Source organism: Leptonychotes weddellii, chromosome 7 (assembly GCF_054177405.1).
Source record: "Leptonychotes weddellii isolate Sample4059 chromosome 7, ASM5417740v2, whole genome shotgun sequence".
In the NCBI taxonomy this organism is placed as follows: domain Eukaryota; kingdom Metazoa; phylum Chordata; class Mammalia; order Carnivora; family Phocidae; genus Leptonychotes; species Leptonychotes weddellii.
In genome coordinates this window covers 128929000-128945218 of record NC_138375.1, presented here as the reverse complement: position 1 = coordinate 128945218, position 16219 = coordinate 128929000, and the positions used below count along the sequence as shown (strand labels likewise).

At 45.2% G+C, this 16219-nt stretch overlaps 1 protein-coding gene and 1 long non-coding RNA gene across 5 annotated transcripts in view; one reads left to right on the top strand and one right to left on the bottom strand.

The window, feature by feature from the left end:
• Positions 1 to 16219, top strand: part of LOC115937121 (uncharacterized) — a 275150-nt gene that overhangs the window by 31862 nt on the left and 227069 nt on the right. The window lies entirely within an intron of this gene.
• SEMA6A (semaphorin 6A) overlaps positions 1 to 16219 on the bottom strand; it is a 124961-nt gene that overhangs the window by 32506 nt on the left and 76236 nt on the right. For all 3 annotated transcript variants that reach the window (XM_081827213.1, XM_081827214.1, XM_081827215.1), the window contains exons 7-13: positions 12932 to 13022; positions 9662 to 9781; positions 8892 to 8980; positions 7812 to 8029; positions 4070 to 4201; positions 1772 to 1927; positions 160 to 336 (exon numbers count right to left, since the gene is read on the bottom strand). In XM_081827213.1, the coding sequence (XP_081683339.1) occupies positions 160 to 336; positions 1772 to 1927; positions 4070 to 4201; positions 7812 to 8029; positions 8892 to 8980; positions 9662 to 9781; positions 12932 to 13022 (983 nt within the window). The remainder of the gene's footprint in view (positions 1 to 159; positions 337 to 1771; positions 1928 to 4069; positions 4202 to 7811; positions 8030 to 8891; positions 8981 to 9661; positions 9782 to 12931; positions 13023 to 16219) is intronic.

Below are 16219 nucleotides of genomic sequence, written 5' to 3'. Positions count from 1 at the left end.
AAAATAATGCTTTTTAAATATTAAAGTATTTTTTACAAACAATACTAAAAGTCACCTAAAAACGCATAAAACTGAAGTCTCCTATCCTCAGATTTTCTCTGAATCAGAAGGATCATAATGACAAATAATGACTAAGAAAGAGCCGAAGAGTCTACATACTTTTCAGGGTTATAAACGCTCATCTCCTCCAGGAAAATGCTGTCATTTAGGAAACCACTGTTTCCTATCCTGGCCAAGAACTTCAAGATGATTCCCTTCTCTGATCCCAGGAAAACCACAGTGTGATTCTGATATGGCCCGGCAGCAGTGTCCACCGCAATTTTGGTCAGGCGGTATCTAAAATGACAGGATCACGGTTTTTATATCTTTGTCGGTCTGTCACTAAAGGGTCCCCTTTTCCACTTCAAACAATTGTGACATAGCTTTCTAGTAATAACCTCAAGAAAAATACATGCATATAGATAATGTTCTCAAGCTGTTCTGGTCCTTTATTTCCACATGCAGAGCATTAGTATGGCTCCAAGGGGAGGACGGAGGTATGTGTTTGTGGAGGCCAAGTCACATAACAAATAGACAGCCTTAACCATCTGAAACCGCTCAGCAGTGATCCCTTCCATGAGCAGCAAGGAAAGGCTGAGGTCTCCCAGGAAGAGGGTAAGAAATACTACTAACCCAACTCATTTAACATTTCATTTAACACTGAAAAGAAAAGCAACAGCTACCAGTTTTCCGTACTCTGCCTCTGAGGTGCAAAGCCTTGTCAGCAGAATGGCCAATTGGAAAGCTTTCCAAGTGTACGTAGAGGGGCTGAGGAAGTTCTGAAGGATGGGAGAGTGGCATGCGGATGGCTCTATAAGTAAATACGATGATGTGCAAGCCAAACAAGTTCCATTTAAAGCCACAGGTGAAGGACAGCGGTCCTTCGATACGTCCTATATGGCTGCATAGGCACCATCTTTCTCAGGTATCTCTCAGCTGTTCACCACTCTGTGGATACCCATTTGTGCCAGGCACCTTGGCAGAAGCCAGAAAACACAGACCCTCCTACAAGTTATATACCACAGTTTCCATTTTACAGGCAAGAGCCATTATAGTACTTTTAACATCTTCCCATAAAGTCACCGTTTAAAAATGGTGGTAAAGTTGAATAACATTTTGTTTGATGACTGCCGCCAACAAGATGGTGCTTGGGAAAGCCTGTGGAATAGTCTGGAAATAAGCTCTAAAGAAATACAAGAAGGAGTATTTAACGCCATCACAGATTTCTAATCAACTGTCCCTTCTCTCTGGCCACCCCTTCGGATTACAAATAGTACAGTATGAATCCTTCACGCTAGCGTACTTGTGCAAGTGTTGCTCATCCCTGGTCTGTGTGACAGCTAACGAGCTGGGGACAGGACTTGGATGGAATCTGGAGCATGCTTTGCAACCATATCCAACCAAACAGGTATCCACATCCATCGACTGGTTCTCCTTCACTGCTTCCTGCTTTTGCCCAGAAGACTCTCACCCGGAAGGAGATATTTTTGTTGCCTCTATTTGCTGGCATGGGTCCAATTAGCCTGAAAATATCAGAACTTGTCTCACTGGGAATGTGGTGATGGGGGTTTTGTGGCAGGCACCCAACTGGCCAGCATTTCATAGCTGAATCAATGCCCAGGATAACAGAAGATGTTTGTGGCATTTCAAATCATGATCCACCAATAGGTTCTGTGAACATGAGATGGAGTAGGGAAAAATCCATTTTGGACGTGATTTGCTTAACACCCACCTGACCATTGTCCTCAGGAACCACGGCCTGTTGATGACAGAAGGCACAGCCTCATCCATGAGTGGGTGCGTTTTGATGAAGTTCAGGGTATCATCGGGAAACTCATTGGAGGTTGTGTATTTTTCTAAGGACGATGAGCCAGCGCAGCAACCTGGCCTAAAAAGAAACAAAGGGAGGGAGCTTTTTTTCATGCCTTATGGCAAATTTTTTGAACGAACTGCTTCCCTGAGCATCTGTCATGGGGGAGAATATACTGTAGGCTGAAAAGAGGAAGTGGAACGATGCAGAATGCCACCAAATAAAATATGCTTAGATTTTCTCCCGGCCGCCTCCTCATTCCGTAGAGAAGCTCCAGCCAGGGCAGTTCAGCCTCAGCCGGCGACAGCCTGGCTTACCCCCAGAAGCACAAACCCCCCAAACAGTGATGGGGCTTAAAACAAGGGAGGAAGTGTGTGCTTTGCCCACGTGCCCCAGGCTCTGCTACCTGTCCTAAAAACCTGCGGGACGTTCTTGAGGCACTTGCTCTACGGAAGGAGAGAAGGCAGCTGACGTCGCCACAGACATAGTGGCCCGCCCGCCCGCAGGCCAGCAAGACTCACTGTGACCGGCTCTCCTTACCGGGGGGTCCGAGAACATGCGGTTTTGTTTTTATTGTTTTTGTTTGATTTGGGCAGGTGTGAAAAGCCAGCTACACTGAAGATTCTCTCCCGAAAGGTCATTTCTTGATTTCTGAACAGTGACAGCAAAAAGTCATTTCTACAAGCAATTCCGTGGTTTCAGGAGTCAAGGGACAGCCTAGTAAAGTCGGGTCAGGGAAACACCGACAACAGTCCTGTCCACAGCCCAGCTCTGCCTGCTGGTTCAGGAGAGCACCCCGGACCCTGACAGCAATGGCATGATCTGGCCTCATTTACACACCATTTTATGGCACTAACCAAGCCAGCCCTGTGAAAGCATCCTGATGTCAGCCAGAGGAATGAGGAAGCACGTGGAAGGATGGGGAGAAAGTCTGTGTCCTGGCCATAGCCAAGTGACACCATCTTCACACACCAAGGGGAGCATATTCTACAAGTACTCCCTGAAACCTCATTCCTCAACCGTACTTCCCCTTCCTGCTTATCTAGAAAGTAGCTAACATTCCCAGACAGTGAAGTGACTTTTAGAGGATCTCTCTGAGCTTGCCATAGTGTACTTTTTGCACCTAGTCTGCTCTCCGTGAGTAACCGTATACACACAGTGGATAATTCAGGTGATGGAGATGGATGAACCACAGAGGTTTTTCCCCCTGGGTAGAGTGGTTCATGTTATCAAAGTCAGTTCAATTAAGTGGACCGGGGGTATTTTGTGTGGGGGTTTGGTGGTTGGAGGAGAGTGCTGCAAACCAAAAAATGAAGATATTTATTGGGCTTCTTTGCAGAAGCCCACAAATTCAGTGGAGGAAGCTGGACACACAGATGCTTCTATAGAACTTAGATGGCACATGTTATAATGGAAGTGTGCAGTGCGTGCTACATGAGGAGGGCAGGCGCAGGGGCGGGGGAGAGTTTCATCCTGTCCGCGGAGAGAGAATGAATTAGCTGGCTTAGTGTGAAGATTTCCCAGAGGTTACCAGGACCAAGAGGTCTCTCCATTGTCCTGGGACAACAGGTTTTCCATGAAAGTGATTCTGGGGCTCTACATTTTGGTGGAGGGATATGGACTGTTTCTGGATCCACAACAGACTAGAACCTGGTAGAGCAGAGAAAATGTGATGGTCCACTGTGCCCACTGGTCTCTACCTGCCCTTGCCCCAGAGTCCTGGACGCAGCGCCGATCCAGCCTGGTTACAGAATCCAGGGATCACCATGTATATTTCACATTTTATTAGGGTGTAAGGACATGGGTCTCTATAAAAGGGACGGGGAAGCAGGGTGGAGTGGTGGAAATAACCTACTCAGGTCTGTGCACTTGCACAAGACACATTCTGCCTCTCCGAGCCTCCCGTTTTCTCAGCTCTACGGCAGTGGGGCTGCACTGGATGCTTCCCATCATCCTAGGATTACACTGGATAACCCACAGGGATAGAGGTTAAGTAGAAGACTCGAGTGTTGTCGTTTGAATATAACTATAGGTAATGCCGAGTTTAGGTTAAGGGCATGAAGGCAAATGGCTTCGTAGGGCTTTCTGTTGTTCCAGCATTTGTGTCTCTGGGGCCCCCTGGAAGGCGCCGGTGTGCAGTTCTTTAAGACGTTCACTGTCAGAGGACCAAGCTGCCCACTTCTCGCCGTTCAGAATCACCACATAAATATTTACACATACCTGGGCTTGGGCACGCGTTCATCAGGAACTGGTGTCCAGGTGGAATCTGGAGACTTCTGTTCTTTGAACCTCCCCGTGAAAACATTGGCAATGTCAAGCATGTCGTAGGCACACACTGCTGACCCGGGGATGCTGTAACGTAACGTTTCACACAGCGTTACTCTCAAAACAGTTATGCGTGCAGCTTGGAAAACAGACTCCGAATAACTCTCCTGTTATGGGCATTAGAAATTTAAAGTTTGCACCCTGACTATAAGGGAGCCTAGTATACACAGCAAACGTTTCTCTGAATCAAGTTTGCGTTGGTGGTGGCTTTAAAGAAGGGACTGCTTAACAGCAAACTCCCTAGAGAAAAACCTCTTCATGTTGTTACTGCTTTTGGAACTGCATCTGTTTATAACTGGTGGTTTAGAAGGTTCAGAAATTCCGTGAATTTTCACTCACTAACCTTAAAGATAAAATCTTTGGAAAACATTCTGCATCTCTAATATTGGTGTACATTTGAAGTAAAAGTGTCTCACCTGTCCACATATTGCTTCTTTGAATTCGGTTTCTCCAGCCAGGGACCCCGGGAGTGAGAATGTATGTGTGGGGAGAGCATGCTTATTTTCTGTTCGTCACCGCCCATTTTAAGTTTTACTTCCTATTTATTTGCATGAGACGAAACAACGTTAAGTCTCTAAAGCACCAACATTTTGCAAATAAAGTGCTCTATTAAATGCTAAATAATAATAATGGTGGTAATCTCTACCTATAATTACATCCTTCTCTGGTGCTCATGGAAGGACTTGGGGATTTTTTTAATCAGTGGAGAGAAGGCATGAATTATTCATTCATTTGAACCCATGTTTGTTTTTAGCTATGGTCATTCCTTGATTTTGATCAAATAAATTGCAGGCACCAGCCGGTCAAGAGTTTTCACCAGGCTTTGAGGTAGTGGCCATTGCATGGGCAGGAGCATCCGGGCCAAGACACGGGCACTTTGCAGGGTGGTAACATTACCCAGGGCAGAGAGACTGGTTTAGTCTTGATTTTGCAAACGTTGAAAGGATATGGAAATCGCTTCCTAAGTGATTAGGGGAATTTTCTGCCATCTTTAATTTCGTAACACAGTTATTGAAGTATACTAATAAAGCAAGAATTAGGGAGAAGATTAGAAAGCTTGTTTAAGGTGGCGGGATGAATTTTCAAATATGTAGAATATATATACATTGTGCACAGAATTGGATAGATAACGGCAGTGGTCTCCTTCGGTTTTGGAATCTCAGAGCCCTAGCATTACTTACTAATTTTGTAAAACTCTCTTCACAGCTCCCTTTTCTAAAAGTAACAGGTATACGTATTTACTTTAAATATTATGACAAATAGGATAAATGTTGAAGTATCTTATGAGGCATCTCATAATAACTAAAGTTACCCTAGAGTTTGATAATCAATCTTCCCAGGTTAGAATCACTTGTGAAATCCTTTCGTCTTCCTTCCTTTACTCCCTCCCACCTTCCGTTCGTCTTTCCTTCATTCATCCTTTCTTCCCACCTTCTGTTCCTTCAGTGTATATTTACGGAATCCCTAATCTCCAGCAGCAAATGCTCTGTAGTAAAGAACACAGGCCCTCAAGCTGATACACATTGGTGAGACTGGCAGACCTGGCAGAGTAGGGAACGAATGGGCCAGCACATCCAAGAACTCACATTTAGCTCCATCCAGGAAGGCCTGTGGAGCTGGAGGACGAGCTGGCCTGACCGTGGGGGGACCTGTGTGCTCTACCAAGGAGCTTGGGTTTTATCCATCCGGGAAGGCCTGTGGAGCTGGAGGATGAGATGGCCTGACCGTGGGGGGACCTGTGTGCTCTACCAAGGAGCTTGGGTTTTATCCATCCGGGAAGGCCTGTGGAGCTGGAGGACGAGATGGCCTGACCGTGGGGGGACCTGTGTGCTCTACCAAGGAGCTTGGGTTTTATCCATCCAGGAAGGCCTGTGGAGCTGGAGGACGAGCTGGCCTGACCGTGGGGGGACCTGTGTGCTCTACCAAGGAGCTTGGGTTTTATCCCCAGGGCAAAGAGGAGCACCTCAAGGGCTTGAAACAGCCCTTCACGACCAAGTTTGCACGTGTGGAGGATGGGGTGAAAAGGGATGAAACCAGAGACAGACTCTAATTAATAGATGAAAATGGGTATGTGCATTGTTACCATTTTCTGATTTTACTGAACAAATAAGGTTTCTGAGACTGCATAAGCAGGTACTAATTGGGGGCTTCCTGAGGACTTTTAAGAAAATACTTTAAACGGAGTATCTATAATATACAAGAATCTACTACTGTATTGTAATTACACAGTAACTCACCCTCAACACCCCCCTCCCCAAACAAACTAGAAATGTGCTTTGAAATTCCTCTAGCCCCTGCATTCCCACGTACCAAGACAGATTCTTTTAAACAATTCTACATACTTGGATTCCAAAGTGTGAACAGTCATGGCCTGGATTTTTGTATTTTTCTATTCTCAAGTCTAAAAATCTCTGCAGATGGTTAAAGCTCACTTAGATGGAACTTAGATGTTGCAATATGGATTCATAGTTTCATGTGTCTTCGATGGAGAGCGCTTGACTCTTGCCCTCCAGATAACTGAGGAACATTAGTGCATCCTTTGGCGTGTTCTATTTCAGACTCTCCCTAGTTTGTAAGCATTTCTACGTGCTATCCTCCAGTCTTCCCATGCAGGTGCCTGTCATCTAGACACCCATCAGCTTCTTAAGTCTTGATAAAAAGGATGATCCAGACCCTAATGGTGTGTATCCGGAGGAAGACAGTACAGAACATCCCAAGTTCTCCACAGAAATGAGAATGAAGTTCATGTTTTTAGGTTTTATGACCATGCCTGGTTATGCTCATTTTCACACAACAGTGCTAGGACTCTAAGGTTTAAGGTCTGGAAGAACTTATGCCTGCCTTCCTCCTATTTTTTAATCTCTGCACATTTCTGCTGCCCCAGGAACAATTTTTAGTTTGTCATTTGATTACTCAAAGTCTTAGCTTAAATAAACATGAACACAGGAATGAACAGGCTGACAGTATTTCTAGGTACATTGTTTCATGACTTGTAAGTCCTTACTCAAGCCCCTGGAGTCAGTGGTCGTTGGGGCCTAGGTTCCTCGGACAGATAATAACTAGGGTCCCTTAGGTCGGATGCACGATGGACTCGTCGGAATCCTACACACTCTGTAGCCTTTAAATACATTTTCAGTGTTTTCACTTCAAAAGGTAACCGATCCAGTCATAGAAATATTAAAAGTCACACAGAATGTTAGATGACCTTGAGGAGGAAGGAGGCATGTTCTTGAGTTCTAAGGGTGTCTCTTTCATCTCCTGACTACTTGGACCAGGTGACAGAATTGAGTTTAGTTTCCTCAGGTGTAAAAAGAGGGCAACAGTATTCAGTTTCCAGTACTCCTGGAGAGATTTAGAAATAACACATGAGACGTGTTTCCACGCCAGGCATATAAATAGGAAATATTGTTATAATTTATCTAATTACTTGCCCTAAAATCCTAATCTAATAATGCTTATAACTGTTAATTTGTTGATGAAAATGGAGTGTTAAGTGCTTCGCAGCTACATGTAGCGAGCGGCACGTTTTGTTTCAGTTGTGAATCTTGCGTATCGGGAGAGACCCCCCCCCCCCCCCGCCACGGGAAAGGGAAGCCCAGAAGGACCGGTGAGGTCAGTGCAGCTAGGGCACGGTTACCTGTTATAAGGTGTGGAAAAGGTGGCCAGCACAACATCACGGCCATTAATATGAATCACGTCTGTGACTGCCTGGAGTATGTTAAAATAAAAATGAGAGTCTCCGGGAACCGAGCAGTTGAGGCGAGCCTTCAGGAAGGATGTCCACTGTTTCTCCAGGACTCTTTGAGACCCTCCCATGTCATTCTTACAAACCTGAGCCACTCTTGGGAAAACTACCTGCCGAGGAAAAACACACCGGGAAGATGAAATGCAGTCAACTTGGCGAGATCTTAGTAGAATTTGCCTTTCTTAGAAAACAAACACAACAAGGTGCTTAATTTAATCCCGTGTTTCTAAAATTAGTAGCAAAAAAAAAAAAAAGCAGGGGGAGGGAAGACTCATTGGAACAGCATGTTTTGAAAGATAAGGCTGTGGCATTTAATACAGAGCCATAAATCCTTCAGGGGATCAGCTCCCAGCCAGATAAACTCATTTGCATACAGACTGCTTAGCTTTTTATTTCCTCAAACAAAAGCACGCTTTGTATACACCATCTCTGCCATCCTCACTGGCTGCCTCTGGGCCCTGAATCTCATGCTCTGAATTCCTCTAACCCTGCAAGCCACCCTGGCACTGAATTTGTGCCCTCCAGCTTTGTGACCTTGATCTGCTCTCTGGTAAAGATAACTGAAGTGGACATCCACTTCAAAAAACAGTGGACTGTTTCTGCAATAAAGACAATCAAGACTCTCCGTGTGCTTAAAGGTGCTGGATATTTACTCTCCTTCTGTGGAACAACTCCATTAAAAGGAAAAAAAATGATGAGTATACCTGGAAACCACCTCTCAAGATACTTGAGACTCAGTGTGAAATCAGCCAAACATCTGTCGATTACATTTTCAGTAGAAATATTTCAGAGGTTCCCCGTGATCTGGGACTGTTCTGAAAAAGGCTCACAGCACTCTGAGGCAGGACTGTGTCCATTGCCACCAGTCTTTGGCATAGTCTTCTCTAAATGATGACCTTGGGATTAGATTTCAGGCCCTTCTTTCAAGGTCATTCACAACATTGGTCTGAGTGAGACTTCTATCCGCCTTACCTTTCCCATGGTGTTGTACTCCACTGCTATTTCCCTGAAGAAGAAGTAGATGTAGTCTCCATAATCCACTGCTTGGACAAAGTATGGTTCTGTGGGCAAATGGCATTTTAATTGGGGACATGTCACACAGAGTTAAAAGAACTTCAAATCAGTGGCAACCAGAGACATATTAATTAAAAGTGTAGGGCCATTAGACATGGGGTTAACACGAACCATTTCTAATGACCACACGTGCAAGTGCTGGTGATTCCAGAAGGCACTTGAGCCTACAAATTCTATCTTTCAGAAGTGGTGGCAATGAACAATGAAGAATAAATGAATTTCGTATGTCTCTAATTTTATTTTCCACAGTGGAATGCCTGTATTGCAGAAAGGATTTTGTACACATCTCCTTGTGAACCCTGACTCGTTCACGGTTGTGAATAGCTCTTTTCCTGCTCCCCAACACCTCCAGTCCCATTCCCTTCCATGAGTGAAACATTCAGTTCTTTTCACGTTAGACTCTGAAACGAGAGCTCAAGGCAGGAAAGATGAATGTACTGTATTCTTTTGTAGTGGCACCGGTCGTTGTGTTAATACTCCAGAAACTCATGGGAAGTGAAAGGGGGAGGTAAAGAAATCAGTTTGGGCAAAAGATGTCGCTGCAACCTTCCTGTCTGTCAGAAGCCATTACTAACATGAAACTTCGGTCTGGTCTGTCCAGGCTCTAAATCTCCCTCAAGCTACATATCTCCCCCTCACACCCCTCCTCCTCTTAATTATTTGTTCACCTTTTAACCATTTGGAATCATGCTTGACGGTCCGTAGGGTTGGGCTGTCTCCAAGACTCCGGTAAATGACTGCATCGATGGCAAGGAAGTCAGTCACTGTGGCTGAGTATAGTTTCCCATCTTAGAAGAAAAAGAAAAGAGGTGAACGGGGTGGGAGCAAGGCAGTGGGCATGGGGGAGTAATAGAGACATCCCCCGGACTGCTTTTCAACATCAGGCAAATGAGATAGGACAACTGGGAAAAACCCAAGAGTCGCTGGGAAAATACTTGGCCCACATTCCTAACCATTTTAAATTAGGATCTTGAGAGATGAAACATTTTTTCATTTTTAAATTGCATGGCAATTTCTAAGCAGCAGCAGCTCAGGGAAGAGGGCAAATGAAAAATGTTGTTTGCTTCACTTGATTAGATGGACCTTGGCTGGAATCTCAAGGCCAAGGCCCCTCGGATACTGCTAATGCCACCATGCCGTGGCAAACTGGATTAGGTGGGGGCCCAGGGAGAGCTAGAAGCTGATCGTATCACCAGAAATTGTAAGTGTGAGAAGTGATGGGAGTCCTTAGCCCCGGCAGGTGAGGGGAGTCAGAGAAAGGGGTTTCAGAAGCAAAAAGTTGACTAAGTTGCTCCTTTGATCATGGGACTCACTGCTTCTCTTTACTTCAGTCATGAGAGCCACTGAACCCTGCCCGTGGAGCTTCAAGAAAAGATACTTGCGGGGCGCCTGGGTGGCTCAGTCGTTAAGCGTCTGCCTTCAGCTCAGGTCATGATCCCAGGGTCCTGGGATCGAGCCCCGCATCGGGCTCCTGCTCAGCGGGAAGCCTGCTTCTCCCTCTCCCACTCCCCCTGCTTGTGTTCCCTCTCTTGCTGGGTCTCTCTCTCTCAAATAAATAAATAAAATCTTTAAAAAAAAAAAGAAAAGATACTTGCTTCAGTATTTCAAAGTCCTAAGCCGAAAACATTCTGACATTGGAGACACAGAGCAAGGAAAAAAGGGGAAGTGACCCCATTGAGCCTGGCCTTCGTTTGAGATTCGTGCCTTTTGGGAGATGCACTTTAGGGTCCATCTAAGGCAGAAGAGCATGAAGAAGGCTGAAGATTAATCCCTAATGCTTTTGGCTCTTTTCCTGGATTAATAAACATCCTGTGTACAAATAATCCAGTAGGATCTTCTGGAATAGTAAAATCTATGCAGTATGTGAAACAGAAACAATAATTACATTCAAAATAAAAAAAGTACTTCCTTGGTTCGTTTTTAGTGGATACGTTCATCAGTTTTATGTCCAAGTGGCTTATATACACTACAGAACCATTTCAGCTCTTCCACTGGTGGGATAAGCATCGTGGTTTTTTTAGAAAAGTTTATCCCAACAGATCTAAGCAAAGTTCTCGATGTCTCCTTTTGGCCTAAAAATAACTGAAATTTACTGAGGTTCAAGTTAGAGCTGTCTTGACATCTGCATTATTAACAGCCATCTATCAATAAATGTTGACTGGTTAGATTGGAACCACAGATGGCAAACCTAGCTATTGATAAACACATGTCTACAAAAATCACAGCTTTTCTTAAAGAATCAGTCAGAGCCCCAGGTCATGCAGTTATGCCACGTAGTGGGGGGCAGTGGGAGGGCAGCATGTGTCTGTGTGCGTGTGTGTATTTTCCATCTGCTTCCCATTATGCTTTTAGTTTTGCATTCAACATTGGGTATCTCACCAGAACTTTTACTTATAAGACAGAGCACTATTCTGCTACTCTTGCTAAGATGACAACCATTTTAGTTGCAACAAGGATCTTCTATTAATAAGGGCTGAGCTTTTATGAGATTTCTAACTCTCCAAGTATACCTGTCGGGGGAGGAGGAGGGGTATTCAGAGTATTGTCTCACGGGCCTTGCTCGGTGGAGCTCCTGGAAGGTTTCTGGAAGGTTGGTGGCCTGAGCCACTACTCTGACGCACCCCCCCCCCTTATTTGACAGTTAACTTTTCCACGGTGGCCCACATCCTCCATGGTACCAGCAGGTTCAAGTGTCAGGAAGGTGCTGTAGCGTAAGTTACACACTGAGGTACTCTTTGCTCTGGCCTTGCTCCTGCTCATGCTGACTGACAGGTTTACATGACTGTTTTTTTTACAAAGCTGAGCATCCCCCTGATACCGCGCTCTAATGTCGGGGGAGAGCCTGAGGAACCCTTCTTGGCACAAGCCATCTCCACTCTGGGACTGTAGATTGAGGCTCACAAATGCATGGTACCGAGGATGGGGTTCAAGGAGCTAAGCTTGTTTCATAATCAAAACTCTAAAGTTGCTCATTGAGCTGGGATGTGCCAGTTTTGAGCTGTTGTGATGGAAATTATAGCTAACTGCTTTATTACATGCTATAACAATCACTATTATACCAACACTTCTCCCCACACCCACCTCCACACAGCTGGCAATGAATTCCTAAATAAATTCCTAATTAAAACGCGCGCACGCACACACACACTCACAAACTCACACACTCATATACACGAGAATCCCAATCTGAAGATGATGGCTTAGTTGCTGCTGCTTTCTATCCTTGGCAGGGAAAGGAAAGGGAGAGGATGAGGAGTATGCATCACCCTAAGCTGATCCGCATCCCCCATCCCCCTATTATCTTTCCATCAGAGAGAAGCACGCACCCTAATCAGGTCAATGATATTTGAGGTGTCTGCTGGAAACTTGTGGGCAGGTGGCCTCCCTGCTTGGAGATCTTCCTGCAGCTTTACCTTGTCTCCTCCCTTTCCCCTTCTAGATGTGGACAAGAACACACGTAGCCCTAACTGGAGCTGGCGGCCACTCCGTGTTTGTGAGAGCCGCCCATCCCTCTCTGACAAAGAATTGAAAGAGAGCAGAGAAGTGAAAAGGCCCTGTGTCCCAGATGACGCTACTGAGCCATTGAATCCTCCCAGCCCCAAAGTCAGTCCTACCTTGAGTAATCAATCTACACTGGTAGTTCGAGGCAGGATCTTTGATTATGTGAACCCAAACATGCCCTAAACAACGTGTTGCACATTCAGTGCAAAGCTGCCATCCCTTTTCTAAGGCAGACAGGCCCGGGGAAGGGTGGTGGAGACTCCTTGTATGAAGCAGAAGTACAATTTCTATGTGAATTTCAAACGGAAAAGGCATTGTTAATTATGGTATTCACCAGAGAATCAAAGTACAGCTGTGACTTGGGGAATCCTCCAGAGCAGATTCACAGCAACAGGTGCGAGAGGGCAAATGCAACGAGAAGAAATCAGGTGGTTTACCTGCAAACAGTGCAACGTTGGCGTGTTTGGCATCGTATGGGCATCTGGCCATTCCACTAAATTCATCCCCAGAAGGTTCCAGAGTATCCATCTAAATGAAATAATGGGACTTCATTAGGAACAATAACAACCAACAGTAGTCATAGCAACTAATATTTATAAAGCACTTAACGTGCTAAGTAATTCATATGCATAGTGCAAAGCATCCTCAAATACCCTCTGAGATATGTCTCTTGGTTTCAGATGAGGAAACTGAGCTTTGGAGAAATGAACTCACTTGTCCGAGGTTCTGCAGCTAGGAGAGTCTGAGATTCAGTCATGTTTCCTTGACTCTTAACCGTTATAGTAAATAGATTCCCATATCTTTTTGGAACAGCCTAGAAATAAGTGTCTTTTCTTTGGAAAAGGAATTTTTAAGGCAATCACTGGGAAAACTTCCTCTCTTCCTCCCCCACTGCCTCTGAATTAAATGTTGAGTCATAAACTCTGTAGAGAATGATCTCAGGCTTTGGTTTTTGTTTTGCCTGAGGAGCCCTGCCTTTGTGGGTTAAATCCCAGTAGAAGACACTGGAATTCTTCCTGTGGCTAGCTGGCAGAAGAGTGTGGTGTCAGGAGAGGTGCAGAAACACTGATGCAAGCAGAGCTCAGGTGGCCTTTTGCACCAACTTCAGAAACCTGTCCCAGCCTCCAATCATGTAGATCAGATGGAAAGGTCCAGAAGGTGAGGGGCTCACACAAGTCAAAGGCGGTCAGCAGTGGGGCTGCCATTTGACATCCACATGTGTGCTCACCCTGTGCCTTGTTCCTGCATGCTGGAGGTTATAACTGGCCTGTCAGGGAGGTTTGTTTGGCCATCTTAGTATGGAAAGAAAGAAGGAGGGGAGGGAGAGAGAATGAAAAGAAAAAAGAAAAACTGAGCTCTATTTTAAAATAAGGAGATTGTAAATGAAACCTGATTTCTTATTTTTGAGCAAGTGGAAAAGTCAATTCAAGCCTTTTTTTTACCCAAGTGGCAGCAACCAGCTGTAAGCGAAATAATGACCACCCTGCTATTTTCTTCAAACAAGCATATGGTCTCCAGGACCGAGGCCTCTTTACCCACAAAGTATACGTATACCCTGCTTAGCTTACTCCTGCAAGTTACCCACCTAGCTTCACAGGATTTGTGGGTGTGCTAAAGCCTTGCTAGTGAGGTAAAGCCTCACCAAAGTCTGTTTCCCTTTCCTCCACTTCACACTGAACTACATTTCCCACCCTTCCCTGCAGTTAGGTGTGATCACGGAAGGAGCTCTGGCCCACAGAATGGGGGTGGAAGGGTATGTGCCACCTCTAGGTCTTGCCTCTACAGTGTCCTCCACTCTTGCTCTCTCTGTCTTCCGGCCCGCTAGATACAAAGGATCCAGTCCAGAATCCCAAGATCCTAGGAGACGGCAGAGGTAGGAGCAGGATAAAGCCGTCTGCATAACCTAGTGGAGCAGACGCTCTGTCACTGACCTGCACTCAACTGTGATGTGAGCAGGAACGACACTTCTCTTGGCCAGCCCCTAACGTTAGTCAGAGGTTGGCCTACCTTGACCAGTGATTCGGTGGTTTCTGCCTTCTACCGTGTGGTCTTTTTCCTTACACCATGGGATCTCCCTAGCGTTTACAGCTCAGTACCAGAGTCCATAAAATTATCTCCTCCACGTCATTAATGTTTTTATAACCCTCTGTGGTTCAGTCTTCTTTTTGTGGTTTGAGGGTATCTTGTTTGTAACTGGTAGTTGCCTGGTTTGACTATAGATACGAAACTGGAAGAAGAGAAGCCTGAGACAGCACTGGGGCCCAGGGAGGATCCACTGAAAGGGACGGAGTCAGGGCCCTTAAATCAAGCTGTTTGGAGTCGTTGTGCAGGAGGAGTGAGGTGCTTACTGAGTGGCTGGTAGTGTTGTCCAGTCGTGTTTTTTGCCCTCAACCCCCAGGAAACGGTTTCAGGGATATGACAGAACTTCTGTAACTGCTTCGAGATAGCTCCTATTGAAGCCCATCCTATCTGTTCAAACTTGTTGAGAATCCCAGTAGCATTTGTATTAAAAACATGTATTTTTAGGGGAAAGATGTTCAGGTGAGACATCCTTTAAATGCACTCTTCTCCCCTCAGCATACTTTTTTTTTTTTTAAAGATTTATTTATTTATTTGAGAGAGCGAGAAAGAGAGAGAGAGAGTACATGGGGGGGGCGGTTAGAGGGAGAAGCAGGCTCCCCGCCGAGCAGGGAGCCCGATGCGGGACTCGATCCAGGGACTCCAGGATCATGACCTGAGCCGAAGGCAGTCGCCCAACCAACTGAGCCACCCAGGCGCCCTCAGCATACTTTTATGAAAGGTTTTTTTTTTTTTTTAAATATATATTTTATCCCAATAAGAGCATCGTGTTGAATTGTCACAGACTTTGTGGTCTATGGGTCTGGCAAGTATCCAAAAATAATGCTTAGTATACAGTGATGCAGTGGAAATGCCTTTATCCCCAGCAGTGCATGCTGTAATCTTGGCAATGGGGAGACAATATACAAGGGGGGATTTATGTTATTAAATGTACCTACTTCTAAAAAAAAAAAAAAAAAGAACCGTAGCTATAGCAAGTCAAAGGCAAGAAGCAGTGAAGTATTAATGTTTCGGTTTGTGATTCTGGAAAGGTCCACAGACAGAACAATGCCATGGTGAAATCCTCTTTCCATGAAGTTAGAACTAATCCTTGTGGTAGTCTCCAAATCTCAGACTTAACAGCAGCCCCTGGAAATTAAATCACCAGAGAGTACAGGTAATTATACTAAGAACCAGCCTGACTTTTTGCACAAGTTCAAGAGGTTTAGAGAGAGCAGGAGGGAAAAGACATGGAGTGTAGTTTTAGATTTATAGTGGGTGGCCTATGGAATTCTTCCCCAGGTAATCTTATTTGGGGCTCTAATCTTTCTATTACATTCAGCTTGCTTCTGTTTTAAAACTGTGTAAATTGGGGCATGGTGCAGAGGTAGAGACCAAAAATGTGTCACCCTCCTGCTTCAAGTTAGTATAATCAACTTGATGCTTCTGCACTAAGAGACTTGGGTTTTTTTTGGGGGGGGCAGTGGGGGAAGACTGGTCATTGTTTTTGCTTTGAACCTATAGTCCTGATCTGTTCATAAAAAGCCCTTAAGAGAGACTGTCCATTCTTCCTGCAGCCAATTACATTCTTGTCTCGCATCATCCACAAAGTCCTGCTCTGCCCGGAGTCTGGAAACCCACTTCTCTGAGCACTGCCCAGGCAGACA